Source organism: Tupaia chinensis, unplaced genomic scaffold (genome assembly GCF_000334495.1).
Source record: "Tupaia chinensis unplaced genomic scaffold, TupChi_1.0 Scaffold000311_2, whole genome shotgun sequence".
Taxonomy (NCBI): Eukaryota; Metazoa; Chordata; class Mammalia; order Scandentia; family Tupaiidae; genus Tupaia; species Tupaia belangeri.
This window is the reverse complement of record NW_006159803.1, coordinates 6,633,554-6,648,469: the sequence shown is the minus strand read 5'-3', so window position 1 is coordinate 6,648,469 and position 14,916 is coordinate 6,633,554. Positions and strand designations below refer to the sequence as shown.

General features: G+C 39.8%; 2 protein-coding genes across 7 annotated transcripts in view; one reads left to right on the top strand and one right to left on the bottom strand.

Moving 5' to 3' along the window:
* NKAPD1 (NKAP domain containing 1) overlaps nucleotides 1–7,152 on the bottom strand; it is an 11,302-nt gene extending 4,150 nt beyond the window's left edge. For 2 of the 3 annotated variants that reach the window (XM_006150993.3, XM_027772879.1), the window contains exons 1-3: nucleotides 6,483–7,035; nucleotides 5,767–5,843; nucleotides 524–624 (exon numbers count right to left, since the gene is read on the bottom strand). In XM_006150993.3, coding sequence (XP_006151055.1) covers nucleotides 524–624; nucleotides 5,767–5,835 — 170 coding nt within the window. In that variant the 5' untranslated portion in view covers nucleotides 5,836–5,843; nucleotides 6,483–7,035. The other variant, XM_006150994.3, reaches the window with a different exon arrangement.
* A 167-nt stretch (nucleotides 7,153–7,319) lies between these two features.
* PIH1D2 (PIH1 domain containing 2) lies at nucleotides 7,320–12,601 on the top strand. Of its 4 annotated transcripts, none has more exons than XM_006150990.3 (6): nucleotides 7,320–7,414; nucleotides 8,428–8,631; nucleotides 9,825–9,948; nucleotides 10,324–10,569; nucleotides 10,704–10,966; nucleotides 12,385–12,600. In XM_006150990.3, exons 2-6 carry the CDS (start codon nucleotides 8,455–8,457, stop codon nucleotides 12,517–12,519), a joined length of 945 nt encoding a protein of 314 aa, XP_006151052.1. In that variant the 5' UTR covers nucleotides 7,320–7,414; nucleotides 8,428–8,454; the 3' UTR covers nucleotides 12,520–12,600. The 4 variants fall into 4 exon arrangements, with proteins under 4 accessions (XP_006151052.1, XP_014444294.1, XP_006151054.1 ...); XM_014588808.2 differs by having other exon boundaries at nucleotides 7,346–7,414; nucleotides 8,412–8,631; nucleotides 12,385–12,601; XM_006150992.3 differs by having other exon boundaries at nucleotides 7,376–7,464; nucleotides 12,385–12,601.
* Nucleotides 12,602–14,916: the final 2,315 nt, after the last annotated feature.

The window sequence follows — 14,916 nt, the reverse complement described above, 5'->3', positions numbered from 1 at the left end:
AAAAGAAAAAAAAAAAAAAAAAAAAAAAAAAAAAAAAAAAAAAACCCAGGGTAGATGGCCATGCCGCGATCTATTCTCCTTCATTCTCATCTCAGAATTTTGTGCATGCACACATGTGCCCCGCGTGAGTTTGAAGTCCCCAGGTCCAGGACTTGAACCATGGTTAACTATGTGGGAGTCTAGCACCATAACCATTAAGCCATCTGCTGGTCCCTCAACAGAAAATCAGAAGTAAAGCTATCAGACAACGTTGAAATCCACAGAACCCTAAATATTTACAACTGTAGAAGGTTGTAAATTTTTTAAAATTTCCATTGCAAAACAATACAAAGAGAGTGGAGACATACCTATCATTGCCATTATCTTTATGCTCAGCATAAAGATTATGAAAGACGAAATAAAAGACTTTAAAATGAACAGAACTGTATTTACCTATCGGTAACATGCCAAAGAAGTTTTAAACAAAAGGTGATGATTCTGAAAAAGATGAAAATTATCTTGGCTCACAGAGCTGTAACTTTACCTTGAACTACTAGGTAACATTTTTCTTTTTGTCCCCCGGTAAGCATCTTCCATCTGTTTCTCCAGTTCTCTTATTTTCCACATGTCTGATTCCTCTTGAATCTGTATTTTTTAAAGAATAAATAAAATAAATTACTAAAAATAACATTTTACATTACAGAAAAGTAACTTAGAACAGTCTAATTATTAGGTTATAAACTGGGGCTATGATCTGGAAAATAAATTGAGTTTTCAAAATGGTTAAATAATTAGACCCAGTAAAACTCAAATACACAGAATTCTGCAGCAATAGAACTTTCACATTTTAGATTTTTGCCATAGGGCGTGTGTGCTTGCTTAAGAGGGACAGAGAGAGAAACTGAGAAATCACCCTTTGGGGGGATGACCACGCTGCACTCCCTTCTCCATTTGTCTTGGGATTGGCGCAGGCATACACACATCCAGCATGTTTTTCAAATCACCAGGTCCAGGCATTGCACCAGGGAGTCAGATATGTGGGATCCAGGAACTTAACTATCATGCTTTCTATTGGTCTCAACAGCGACAGAACTTTTTAACACCTGCATATAAACATGTATTCACCTTATGCTGTGATTAGCAAAGAATAATCCCACACTTCTTTGTCTTTTTGTTTAGTTTTTGCTCTAGGGTGCCTGTGCTCACCAGAGGGGAGGGAGATGAGAAAGCCCCAGTGGGCATGGTCACATCACAGTCCCTTCTCCTCCATTCTACTCTCGAGACATTGGGCATGCATGCACATGCAGCCAGAGTGATTTTCAAATCACCAATCTGGGACTCAAACTGTGAAGCTGGCCATGTGGGATCTAGTGCCTTAACCCTCATGTCACCTACTGGTCCCAATAATCCTACATTTCTAAAACACAGTATTTTCTTTTTAATGAGAAAGAAAGGGAGAGAGAGATTTCTGACAGGATCTTATCATGCCATGATTCTCCTGTCCCAGTCTCCCCGTTAAGTAGGATGACAGGTGTGATCCACTGCATTCAGCCTATTTAGGTTGGTCCAAGAACCAAACTGGGCTTCCCATGTAGCACTAGTCTAGCAAATGAAAGCCCAAACCCTTGACACCTCCATGGCTGGACATAAAATGCAATTTTAAGTATATCATCTAAATTGAACCTAAATAATCTATGAAGAAAACAAAGCAGGTACCATCAGTACATTTTACTAAGAAACGAAAGCTCTGAGATTTTACCAAAGTCAAAAAACCATTAAGGACAGGTCTTTAAACTCTCTAGGCTAAGTATATTTTCAAATCAAATTCTTGTCAAAAACAAATTAAAGGTGGGAACCAGCAGTTAGCGTAATGGCTATGTCGCTGGACTCCCACGTAGTCGACCGCGGTTCGTGTCCCAGACCCGGTGGCTTAAAACTCACGCCGGGCGCATGTGCGTGCGTGCCCAAGATCCCGAGAGGAGAATGGAGGAGAAGGGATTGCGGCGTGACCATCCCCCCTGGGGGGTGATTTCTCGCTTTCTGTCTCTATGTCTCTCTCTGTCTGGCGAGCGCACGCTCCCTACAGTGAAAATCTCTAAAAAAAAAAAAAAAATAAGAAAAACAAATTAAAGGGGCCAACAGGTAGCATGGTGGTTTTGGGTGCTGGGCTCCCACATGGTCGACCACAGTTCAAGTCCTGGGCCTGGCGGCTTGCTTTCTCACTTTCTCTCTCTGTCTCTCTCTCACTCTGTCCCTCTCTGGTCAAATTTAAATAAATAAATAACATTAAATAAAATAATTATTAAAAAAGAAACTAAACAGTATGGTTGTTAGAATCTAATTTCTGTAGCCTGTCTGACAGGGAGACTACAATTACCCAAAGAACATTTCCTTTCTAACTCCTCTTGCATAATTCTGCTAAATCTGTGTTAGATTTTTATTTGTTTTAGTTAACACTTTCAAATCTAAATTCACTATACTGCTAGGAGTGGGTTAATACAATTACATAGGCAATTTGAGTAAAAGTTACCCTTATTCGCAATTTAAAAGTCAGGTGATAAAAAAGTACTATTTATGCTCAAACCAGAAGTACAATTGACTGAAGAAGCTAAATATTTATTGGCAAAATTATCAGCAAGCAGCACAAAAACAGTTCAAATAATATATGTGGTATACTCAGAAAAATCCTAGTTCTGTGCTCTTTCTAGAAACTTTAACCACGCCTTCCACAAAAAGTTTTCTTTAAACAACGTAACAATACCCTGAAGGTACAATTTTTAGTTATAGTCAGGATTAGGCAACTAAAATACTCCAAAATCAATTCCAAACTGACTTTAACCCTAAGAGTTATTCTGAAAGGTAGAGGATGTAAAGTTTACCAGACCTTATACTCTGTTTATAACGGGAGGCAAACAGCCCCAAAATATTTTAGACAGTTCACATATATTGAATGCCACTAATTTCAACAAGAAACTAGCTCTAATATTCATTATATAAAGCCTTTAGGGCTAATAGGAACAGCTTCTGAAGTATTTATAATAGCTGCTTTAGGAGGTGACCATTCTGATTAAATGCTAACTGATCACCCCTAGAATGTAAATTCTTACTAGGTAACCTTTAGATTTTAAAAACAACAAATGAGGGGCCGGAAGGTGGCATGGTGGCTATGGGTGCTGGACTCCCACATGGCCGACCACAGTTTGAGTCCTGGACCTGGTGCCTTGCTTCCCCACTTTCCCTTTCTTTCTCACTCTGTCCCTCTCTGGTCAAATGAAAAATAAATAAATAAAGTTAAATAAAATAATTCTTTAAAAAAAAAAAACGAGTAAGTAAGTTCCATAAAGGCAAAAATGTGTGTCTGTTTTGCTCACTGCTGTGTCTAAAATAATGGCTGGCCAATAGGGCTCAAATAGAAGTATCTGCTGAATGAGTAAATTTTACACTGACTTTATTTTAGTAAGTTACAGACATTATAAAAATGTTTTGGACATAAGCATACATAATGAAATAGCAATAAAAACAGGTTTGAAACACACAATCCTTTATTAGGTAACTCAAGGGTTTAAAACAAAAGAGAGGCACCCAGGCAAAAGGACATGCATGTGAGCATTCCAATAGTGAATATTAGCCACTTTCCCTAAGACTGTATCAACCTGGTGACCATAACATTTCTTTTCCTAAGAGTCTCACATGGAGCCAGCAAGTGGCGTGGTGGTTAAAGACGCTGGACTCCCACATGGCGAACTGCAGTTCAAGTCACGGACCTGGTGGCTTGCTTTCTCACTTTCCCTCTCTCTCCCTCCTCTGTCCCTCTCTGGTCAAATTAAAATAAATAAATAGATAGATAGATAAACAAAGTTAAATAAAATAATTCTTTGAAAAAAAAAGTCCCAGGGACCAGCAGGTGGTGTCATGGTTAAGTCACTGGACACTCCCATATGGCTGACCACGGTTCAAGTCCCAGACCTACTGGTTTGTTTTCTCGCTTTCCCTCTCTCTGTGTCTGTCCTTAGTCAAATTACAATAAATGAATGAATAAATAAAATTAAATAAGTAATTCTTAAAAAAGAAAACTCCCACTTAACCTAAACATTAAACAGGTATTTAGAGCTTATATATTGTAAGCCCACATTTTCTGTAATGCTTTTGTTATTTATAGCTTCTGTTCTCCTTCTCTCAAAATCTATCACTTTTGAGTAACTTGCTTTTAAATTTATTAATACCTTACCTTATTATGTTATTTGAATATTAAAATGTGATTCCAATGTTAAAGAAAACTATATTTCTTAATAAATGCAGTAAACTTAAGTATATTTTTATATTCAAGCTCTGTAAAAGCATCAGACATCTAAAGAAAGTGTTTAAACATAAACCAAAGGGTCTAGTTTTAAAAACTTAGCAGGACCAGCAAGTGGCATGGTGATTAAGATGCTGGACACTCCCACATGCCCAACCACAATTCAAGTCCTGGACCCATTCTTTCTCTCTCTCTCTGTGTGTCTCTCTCTGGTCAAATTAAAACAATGAATGAATAAATAAAATTAAATAACTAAATAAATAATAAAAAAATAGAAAAAAGATTAAAAAAAAAAAAAACCTAGCTATAAATGGATGAGATCTATCCAATTACTACATTTCTCCAAATGAGAGAATGTGTAAAAGAAAGGTCTTTCAAAGTCTGAAATTCTTCTGCTACATAATTCTGATTTCCTTAAGAAGTCAGCAGTTATGGGAACCAGCAGTTAGCGTAATGGCTATGTTGCTGGACTCCCACGTAGTCGACCGCGGTTCGCATCCCAGACCCGGTGGTTTAAAACTCACGCCGGGTGCGTGTGTGTGCGTGCCCAAGATCCCGAGAGGAGAATGGAGGAGAAGGGACTGCGGTGTGACCATCCCCCCTGGGGGGGTGATTTCTCGCTTTCTGTCTCTCTGTCTGTCTCTGTCTGTCTGGTGAGTGCACGCGCCCTATAGTGAAAATCTCTCTCAAAAAAAAAAGAAGTCAGCAGTTATTTTCAGAATTCACTGCAGAAGTCAACTTCTTAATTGAGATTTCAGCAAACCAGTCAGGACAAAGGGTATATGAAGAAAAATATCATGGATGAAAAGGCAGAGAGCCAACCAATAGGAGTCTTTTGGCAGTTCCTTTGCCTGAATTGAAATGAACTCAATCAAATCATGCAGTGCCCACCTCCATTTGTGAGGCAGCCCCCCTAATACCAGAAAAAGCCTACTGTGGCACTTTTACCATCGCGGGTCCAGAAACTGGACAGAACCCCTTAAGTTCTGTCTTTTTGCCATATATTAGTACATAATGTTCTCTCTGTCCAAAATAATCTTTTTTAAAAGTTTCTTTCTTTTTCTCATGAGTGAATGGAGTGGGGAGAAACCATGCAAGTGTGCCTCCAATAAGGCCTTGATGCTGCGATCCACCTCCAACCCCACCCTTCCACCTTTAACCAGTCCCAGGTCATGGACAAGCAGGTGCTCTGTGTACTTAGGGAAGCCTCTAAATCCCCAAAGTGCTCCCTCCCCAAGTGGGATTGTCTCACAAGCAAGTATTTTACCATTGGGCTCAAATACCCCACATTCTATGAAATCTTTTCCAATTCCCCAAGGCAGATTTCAGTATTCCTTCCTAGGAGTTCTAAACTACTTTGTAAATGTCTCTGTTATATAGAAACATTTATATTAATGTTACTGTAATTATCTCTTTTATTCATCTTTGTATCTTCCAACTGGGTCAAAATAATGTTTAGTGTTGAGAAATGACTGGGTTGTACCTCCCACCTTATTGTGAGCATCTGTGTGCCGAATGACATTCCTCAGGAGGACTTTCCCCAATGGAACCCGGGACATTCTTCAATCTGAAATGAATCAATAAACAACACTTAATTTATCTTATTACCTTGTCTTTTATTAAATTATATAAAAAAGCATGCGATAATAAAAAGATCACTGAGCTGGAAGTCAGAGATCCTGAGGGATAGTTTTTCCTTTACCATTAAAAGGGGAAAATCCTTCACCACACAAATTTGAAAATGCACAAGACTGCACAAAATTAAGTGGTTTCATGAGCACTATTTTATTTAATCTTTACAATCTATGTTTTATACACCACAAGTACCTTCATCTTTAATTTATAGATGAAGTTCTCTTAAAGGCAATAACTTGTTCTAGGCCACAAACTCCAAGACAAATGAGGTATGCCTATGAAATTAAATCTAATTAAATTTATGAAATTAAATGTCAGATCCTTAAATTAGTTTGCAATAAAGCAAGTACGAGATTTGAGTGTGTCAGGAACCACAAATCACACATGTCAAGGGGGGTAGGGGTAAGGAATGACACCTGAAAACATCACACACAAAGACATCCTTAACTCCTCATTCAGAGGCACTTTGTTTCCTATTCTGTACAGATGTCTCCAACAACTATGAGATGACGAGGGTATTCACGTGTGTTGCTAGCATGGGCTTTGTGCACCCACCCCAATGCTCACTCACCCCTCGATCCTGAGGAAATCAGGCATCTTGTTAGTGTGAGACGAAGAACCACTCCATTACAAGATCTCCTCCGACCCACGAAGCCAACGAGTCAGGGCTCAAAGGCAGCTCTGCAGCTTCACCCGAGTCCTTCGTGAAAACGCAGCCTTCCCACCGGTTATTCTGCCCTCACTGTGGCCCAGGCCACAAACGCCTTTCCCCCAGCCCAGACAGACAGACAGATGTCTCTTTTGGATTGAATCCGGAGGCGGCGCCGGTGCGGAATCCCGACGGCCCAGTTGACCCAGGCATTCCCTGCTCACGCTCCGCTGGGATGGACCGCAGGGGTTGAGTTTCACTCCCCCCAAAAATGCGGACGTTTTGGGTGGGTAAAACCTTCGGCTGGGCCCCAGGAAGTGTCTAGGGAGCCTGAAGGGAGGTCTGAAGTTTCCAAGTGGAAAACAGGGGAAATACCCCCATCTTCGTCACCGGGATCCCTGCTCCCCAGCGGCCTTGGAGCTCCGGGTAACCTTCCCTCCACACGCCCTCCCCACACAAACACACACAAACACACCCATACCGTGCGCCGCAGCCTCGCGTGGCGGGGGTGGGGGAAAGGAAGCGGTCTGGGAGAAAAAGAAGGAGACTTCCTTTTCGGGCCGGAAGTCGTGCTCCTGAGGACTTTTTCCCACCAACGGGAGCTCCAGAGACTCCCACGCGGAGGGTTTTTAGGACCCGCCAGGGGTCGACGGGTGCAGGAGAGAGAGAGGCGCTTTCCTGGAGAAAGTGGGTCAGGCCGGGCCAAAACGCAAGCCCGGACCAGAAAAGAGAGATTCCGGAACTGATTGTAAGGAATCTTTCTGCCGGAACTTCCCGGAGTCAATTAGATGTTGTACCAAGCCTGGTTACCCTGGTAACAGGCGTCGCGGTTTATCAAGGGACCGAGCGAAGAGGTGGGTTCGCAGACGTCTGCAATGATTGTTAGTAAAGTTTAATTTAGTAGGTGGGTTAAGTCTAATTTAGTTTCATTTAATTTAATCCAAATATAGTGTTCAAAGCATCTCAACCTCCCCTTTTCCTCATTCTGAGGATGCTGCGGGATGGAAAAGGGGATCGAGCAGGGTTATCTCAAGACTGAGAGAGGACATTACTACTCTCATAAAACGTTTACTAGATGTTCCAGCCTCGTATTAATTTACATAATCCTCATGATAACCTTATGAGATAGGAATTACAGTCTCGGTTTCTTTCTTTCGTGAACTAGATAGAGACAGGAAGAAAACACTCCCAACAGAACCTTGACCCTGGCATCCACCCCTCTGGCATCTGCCTCTAGCCTTCAGACAGCCCCAGTTCAAGGGCACACACTTGCTGGAGTACTCAGGGAGGTCTCCAGACTTGGCCCAGGGACTTTCCCATGTGGGATTGGCATCCCAGGAGTGTCGCCTTGTACTGCTACACCGCTGTCTCCCTCTCCTCTTTTTCAGAGCAAAACAAGCTGATTTTATATAACACGTACACATTAATTGCCTAAAAGTACCACAGAAAGGGAATAAGCTACTGAGGGATTGCAATCATTCTGGCTTCAAAGGCCATGCTTTTAACTACGAAGCTACATTAATGATTAAGGAAGTCTCATTTGACACAACTTCCTGCAGTTTCAGAGCTAGGGAGGCATCTACAGCTAAAACCAAGTGTTAGAACAAGATTATCAGGAAATACAGACTTAAAATGGTGTGTCTGCTTCCTCAGTGCTTGTGAGGGTCCAGGTAAGAATAACTTGAGAATTTAGGAAAGGATACTAGGTAATTAGAAAATAAGATGAGAAGTGGTGCCAGTGACACAGTTGGTAAGAATAGCTGCTAACTTTGCCAAAACAATTCCTGGACCAGTTCTTTTTGAAAAGAGGAAGGATTCTGTAGTTAAACAGACACTTTTTTCCCCTTTAAGTCATGTCTTTCCACAGATTTAAGAGGCCTATTTACTGGCAATCATGGAGATATCCTCAAAGGGTCTGCTCAACCAAATTACTCAATTCTGGAACCTCTTAGACGATATGGCTGAAAGTGACCCTGAGCGCTATGAGAAGTTCATTCAACATCAGCTGAAAGAGGGAAAAGAGCTCTGTGCTGCCCCAGAACCACAGCTCTGTCTGCAGACCAGGATCTTGGTATGTAGTGTTGGAGCCAGTGATGAAGAGGTCTTGAATGAAGTGAATCTGAAATGACCAGAGAATATGTTATCCATAGCTATCGCTACCATTACACAGGAAAACTTAAGAAAAGGGGACCAGCAAGTGGTGTGGTGGTTAAGATGCTGGACACTCACATATGTCCAACCATGGTTTGAGTCCCCGACCTGGGGGCTTGTTTTGTCACTTTCTCTCTCTGGCAAAATTAAAATAAATAAATGAATAAATAAAATTGAATAAACAATGCTTTTTAAAAAAAGAAAACTTGAGAAAAACTGCCTCTCTAAATATTGATAGAAAGTGAAATGTGCTTTGAAAGATGGTATTGGCCAACTACAATTTGAGTCCCAGCCCAGGTGGCTTGAAAAATACACCAGGTATGTGTATTTGCATTCCCAAAACCCTGACAGTGTGAAGAAATAAACGAGAAGAGATTGCAGCATGACTACACCCTATTGAGAGGTGCTTTTTCCTTTCTCTGGCTAGAATACACATCCTCTGCCTCCCCCCCCCAAAAAAAAGAGAGGGAGAATATAATTGATCAGTTTTAATATATGGAATGACTTACCTAGTACCTAAAATTCTCCCTCTCTCAATTCTGTGATAAGACATTACATGTTTTTAAGAGAGATTTTTTACTATAGGGTATGTACGATCACCAGAAAGACAGAGACAGAAAGTGAGAAATCATTCCCTAGAAGGGATGGCCATGCCACAATCCCTTCTCCTCCATTCTCCTCTCGTAATTTTGGGCATGCACACACATGTGCCCAGTGTGACTTTTAAGCCACCGAGTTTGGGATTTGAACCACAGTTGACTACATGGAAGTCCAGTGACATAACCATTATGCCATCTGCTGGTCTTAAGATAATGATTTTTTATAAAACTAGGTATTGAGGTATAAAATTATTTACTTTTGGGTCAGCAGGAGGTGTGATGATTAAGGCTCTGTATCTGAGGCCACTCCACAGTTCAAGTCCCGGATCTGGCATCCTGAAAAACATGCCATGTGTGTGTGCATGGGTGTCCAAAATGCCAAAAGGACAATGGAAGAGAAGGGATTTTAGTGTGGCCATCCTCCATAGGGAGTTATTTCACTTTCTCTCTCTCTCTTTCTCTCTCTGGTAAGTGCATGGAAAAAAAATCTTTTTAAAAAATATTTGCTTTCTAGAAACCAATGGAAAAAATACTTTATATCAACTTATGTCAGTGGAAGAGGATCCCACCTCCCCAATCATCTACTTATCCAGTACCTCTCAGTGTTGGCAGAGCAGAAGATATATTTGAGACATCAGGTACAAAGAACTGAGGGAGAGAAAGCACATTTAAATATCATTGAGAATGCACATGGGCTGGATTTTACTCGTTAATAAACATTTCAAATAAAATATTTTGCTGATAATACAATTAATGACAAATTAGTGTACTTTATGCAAACTTAATACTGTTTACTTTCTCTAATGTGAACTGTTTTTAACCTATATAAAAATGCCAAGAAATGCCCTAACTAGAATTTTGTACCATTGTGATTACTTCTGAAAAACATAGGAATAGAAGTTATAGCTTGTAGCTTTTTCAGGAATATGGTAACAATTATGCAATTATACAGCTTCTCTAACAATTATTAGTGAAACAAATTGTTTTCATTTCCTACTCTGAATTACACACAGATGCTTACACAGTCATCAGTGTTGCCTACAATCCTGATGTTGTTCAGGCAGCAGAAAAGGACCAAGTGAAAAAAGATCAGTTAATACGGATGGCCATGAAGTGTATTGAGGAACAACTGCAGTTTACTCTCTCACACTCTTATCATATTACCAAATTTAGAATAAAAGGAAGCATTCAAAGAATGAAACAAAATCTGATGCGAATCCAAACTGATCCCACAAATTTAAGTGAGAAAATGAGAAAGGGTAAGTTGATTAATGTAAATGGAAAATTAAACCAATTTAAGATGTTTGCATATCTGTGTATATAAAATCAATATAGCTGATAGTACTTTGTTGTTGATTTTTAAATTTTACATCCCCTTTATTATGTTATAAAGAACTCACTCTTGAACAGATAAACAGTACTGCGAGCAATTCAGATCACTTTCCTCAGCTGTTACTACCAAAAACCCAAGCTTCAGGCAAAGGAAATTGTCTGATAGAAGAGATTTCCAGTGCTGAAATCCAGGTGGATATGAAGATACCAGCCAATGAATTAAAAATTATAAATGATCAGAATGAGAAACCTCTAAAAATTGAACTGAAAGTTGAATTACCTGGTATTAATTCAATCTCCCTCTGTGACCTTAGGGTTTCTGAGGTAAGTTGAATAAATAATACGGTAAATCTGTATCAGTCAGCATTTACTTCATTATGCCATCATAATGAACTCTGAAATTTCAGGGGCTTACAATAATTAGCTCAGATTCCACCAGTCTTGCCCATTTCAAGATTCAAGTGAAGAAGCCATTCCCATCTGTTACATGCTATTTTCAAAGCAGAAGAAAAATAGAAATGACTGGACCGTGCATGCACACACACACACCCTAGTGTGTTTGGTCCAGAGCTTGACTGCACAGCCAGCCATGTAGGATCTAGCTACCTTAACTTTCACACCAACTGCTGGCCTCTATTCAGAGGTTTCGTTTTTGTTTTGTTTTGTTTTGTTTTCCTCAAAGAGTTATTCTATTAACTTCATTATTTATTTATTTTAATTTAACCAGAGAGGGAAAGTGAGAAAGCAAGCCACCAGGTCTGGGACTCAAACCGTAGTCAGCCATGTGGGAGTCCAGTGCCCTTAACCACCGTTCCATGCAAGCCCCTCTATTCCGAGATTTTAACAAAAGGCATAAAAACCTGTCATTCAGTCTTTGTCTCTAGATTGTTTTAATTAGTCCTTGATCAACTATTTTTATTTTATCCTTTATTGGTTGAATATAATGTTCTGTTTTCCAGCCATCAAATCTTAGAATTTTGGGGACTAGCAGTTAGCATAATGGCTATGTTGCTGGACATGTGGTTGACCGCGGTTTGAGTCCTGGACCCGGTGGCTTCCACTCACTCCGGGTGTGTGTGTGCATGCCCAAGATCCTGAAAGGAGAATGGAGAAGGGATTGCGGCATGGCCATCCCTCTTGAGGGAGTGACTTCTTGCTTTCTGTTTCTCTGTCTCTCTCTGTCTTTCTGGCGAGCGCATGAGCCCTATACCAAAAACAAAAAAAAAATCGTAGAATTTTGGAGCACTACTCTCTTTCAATTCTATTTATGAACTGGGCAGTTCTTTTTTAAACTCATCTTCTTATACTTTGGTAAGTGTAGCCAATGGAGCCAACACATGCTGCCAACATTTTGTTTTTCCACTTTGTATCCAAAGCCACAAATTAACTAGGTTCATTATTTGTCTTCCAAATTATCGTGATAGTTTCACTGAAACATGAGTCACCGTTTTCCCCAGCTCCCATGTGTCTGCTGTTTGCTGGCTAGGCCTAAAGTCAGTGTCACATAATTTAGGACAGCAATACCTTCCTTCTGGTATTGTGTCAGTGAACATTTGATGTATTGAGGAGTAATAACCACCTCAAAATTCAGAGATTTGCAGCAGTTAATTTTATTGCAAATCACATGGCTATATGTGGGATCCTTTTATGGGAAGGGATTAAATAACTGAGAACAATAAACAAATTTTAAACAGGAAATTATTTTCTATTTTTAAAAGTCTCTCTTGGTTTACTGTTCTTAGGATGATTTATTGATTGAGGTCTCTGAGAAGTACAGATTACATCTGAATCTTCCAGAAACTGTTGATACTGAAAAGACTACAGCAAAATTTATCAAAGAGAAATCTACATTAATCATCACAATGCCATTGGTATGAAACAAAACCATCATATTTTGGGTTTTCAGGGCTAAGGTCATGTGACTTATAGGACCTTCATTGTGGGTAAAAGTGTTGTGATTTATCTAAACACTACACATTGTCAAAAAGTTCCTTTTGATAGAATGATGTTTTCTCTTTCTCCTCAAATAAATTTGGCATTGATTAGAAACTTAAAAATAGTATTACCATGATGTGTTGTTTCAAATATATCATTTGGGGAAACTGTGACTGTAACACGTCAGAACTCTTAGCATACTGGTGTAAACATTTTTAAGTTTTTGCTTTCAGGTGCATGCGCTCACTGGAGACAGGATGGAGGGGTGAGAAACTGCCCCTCAAGGAGGACAGTCATACTACAATCCCTCCTCCATTCTCTTGGGATTTTGAGCATCTACATACATGCTCCTGGCATTTTTTTCAAGCTGCCAGGTCCAGGACTCGAACTGCAGTCATCAAGTGGAATTCAGCTGCCTCAACCACTACACCACTGGCTGGTGTACTGGTTAAATAATTTTTTTTTCATCTCTAGTAAATTTTTTCTTTTTCTTTTTAGAGAAATTTTTGCCATAGGGTACATGCACTTACTATAGAGAGAGGTGAGAAATCACCCCACAGGGCGTATGGCCATGCTGTAATTCCTTGAGTTCTCCTCCTGGGATTTTGGGCATGCACATACATGCACCCGGCATGACTTTTAAGCCACCCAGTCCAGGATTTGAACCATGGTTAGCCATGTGGGAGTCCAGCACCTTAACCACCACACCACTTACCTGCTCTTGAACATCAAACTTTTAAATATCCCTTAATCATCTTTTATAGGCAAAACAGCTTCCTTGTAATTACTAGTATGTAGTTCAACATTAGGTCCATAAAGTTCTTACTAATTTTAAAACTGTTAAACTTGGGAACCAGCAGTTAGCGTAATGGCTATGTCGCTGGACTCCCACATAGTCGACCGTGGTTTGCGTCCCGGACTCGGTGGCTTAAAACTCACGCCAGGCGTGTGTATGTGCACGTGCCCAAGATCCCAAGAGGAGAATGGAAGAGAAGGGATTGTGGTGTGACCATCCCCCCTGGGGGGTGATTTCTCGCTTTCTGTCTCTATGTCTCTGTATGGCGAGCGCACACGCCCTATAGCGAAAACCTCTCCCCCCCCCAAAAAAAAAATCTTTTAAACTTAATAATAATGTATACATAATAGGAATAGTTGATATGTGACATACTTAAAATGAGCGAATAATTTTTTTAAGCCTGGCCTGTATTTGAATTCTACTAGCAATAGGGTAACTGATCTTCTAAAAATTTTATGAAACTGTATAATGCCCTAAAATTAAACTTATATTCTCACCCTTCAAAAAACTTGGAATGCATTCACCATCTTTTCTTCTACAAAATGACGGCCAAAACATTTCCTAGAAATTCCCCCTACCTAACTACATAAAAATGATCCTATCTCTACTCTTGCACTTTGCACTTAGGTGCTACTAACGTCAGTATCTATATTTTTGTGTATTCATTAATGAAATGCAAATCAAGATCTATATACTTAATGTTAAAGTGGTAAACTTACATTCTTGTTATTTCCAAGATATTCTCTTATTCAATATATTTTATATTAATAAAAATCTCTCTTAAATCTCCCTTGCTACAAAAAGCAAAACATTGCTCAGGAAAGTTATTAACTAATAGTGAACTATATTCTGATTTAAATTTTACTCTTACCAACATATTTTTCTCAAATTAGAAATGATTTGAGGTGGAAATTAACTATTTATTTAGAGACCAAATTTTTCTACAAACTTAATTTTAGATCACTTTTCAGTAGTAATTATGGTTTCCTCATGTATTTCAGAACTTGTATATTACTAGGTGATGACTATTCCTTGTAATATATTCCTGTTATTTCTCACATGTTGGTTAACTCCTTTGGTACACCATGCCTTGGGATACTCGACTTCACACTCACAAACTTCTGAATTGGACAAAAACATTTTTGGGGGGGGAGAGAGATTTTTGTTGTAGAGTGTGCACGCACCCGAGAAACAGAGACAGAAAGCCAGAAATCATCCCCCAGTGGGATGGCCACACCGCAAGTCATTCTCCTCCATTCTTCTCTTGGGATTTTGGGCACGCGTGCACACACACACACACACACACACAGTGTGAGTTTTAAGCTGCTGGGTGTAGGACTTGAACCACAGTCAACTATGTGGGAGTCCAGCAACATAACCATTATGCCACCTGCTGGTCCCTGGACTAAAGCATTTAAGAGGAGCAGACCACCCTTTCCATCTTGGTAATAAGTGCCACACCCCCAACATTCACTGGGTACTTCAGTAAGTGTTAGATTATATCCCCCTAAACTCAGTCCTTATTTTAAAATTATACAAACTT

Coding starts and splice junctions, on each gene's coding strand:
- PIH1D2 (XM_014588808.2), top strand. CDS start 8,455: ATGGAGATATCCTCAAAGGGTCTGCTCAACCAAATTACTCAATTCTGG. Junction 10,570..10,703: donor AAGTGAGAAAATGAGAAAGG/GTAAGTTGATTA, acceptor TATGTTATAAAG/AACTCACTCTTGAACAGATA. Junction 10,967..12,384: donor GTGACCTTAGGGTTTCTGAG/GTAAGTTGAATA, acceptor TACTGTTCTTAG/GATGATTTATTGATTGAGGT.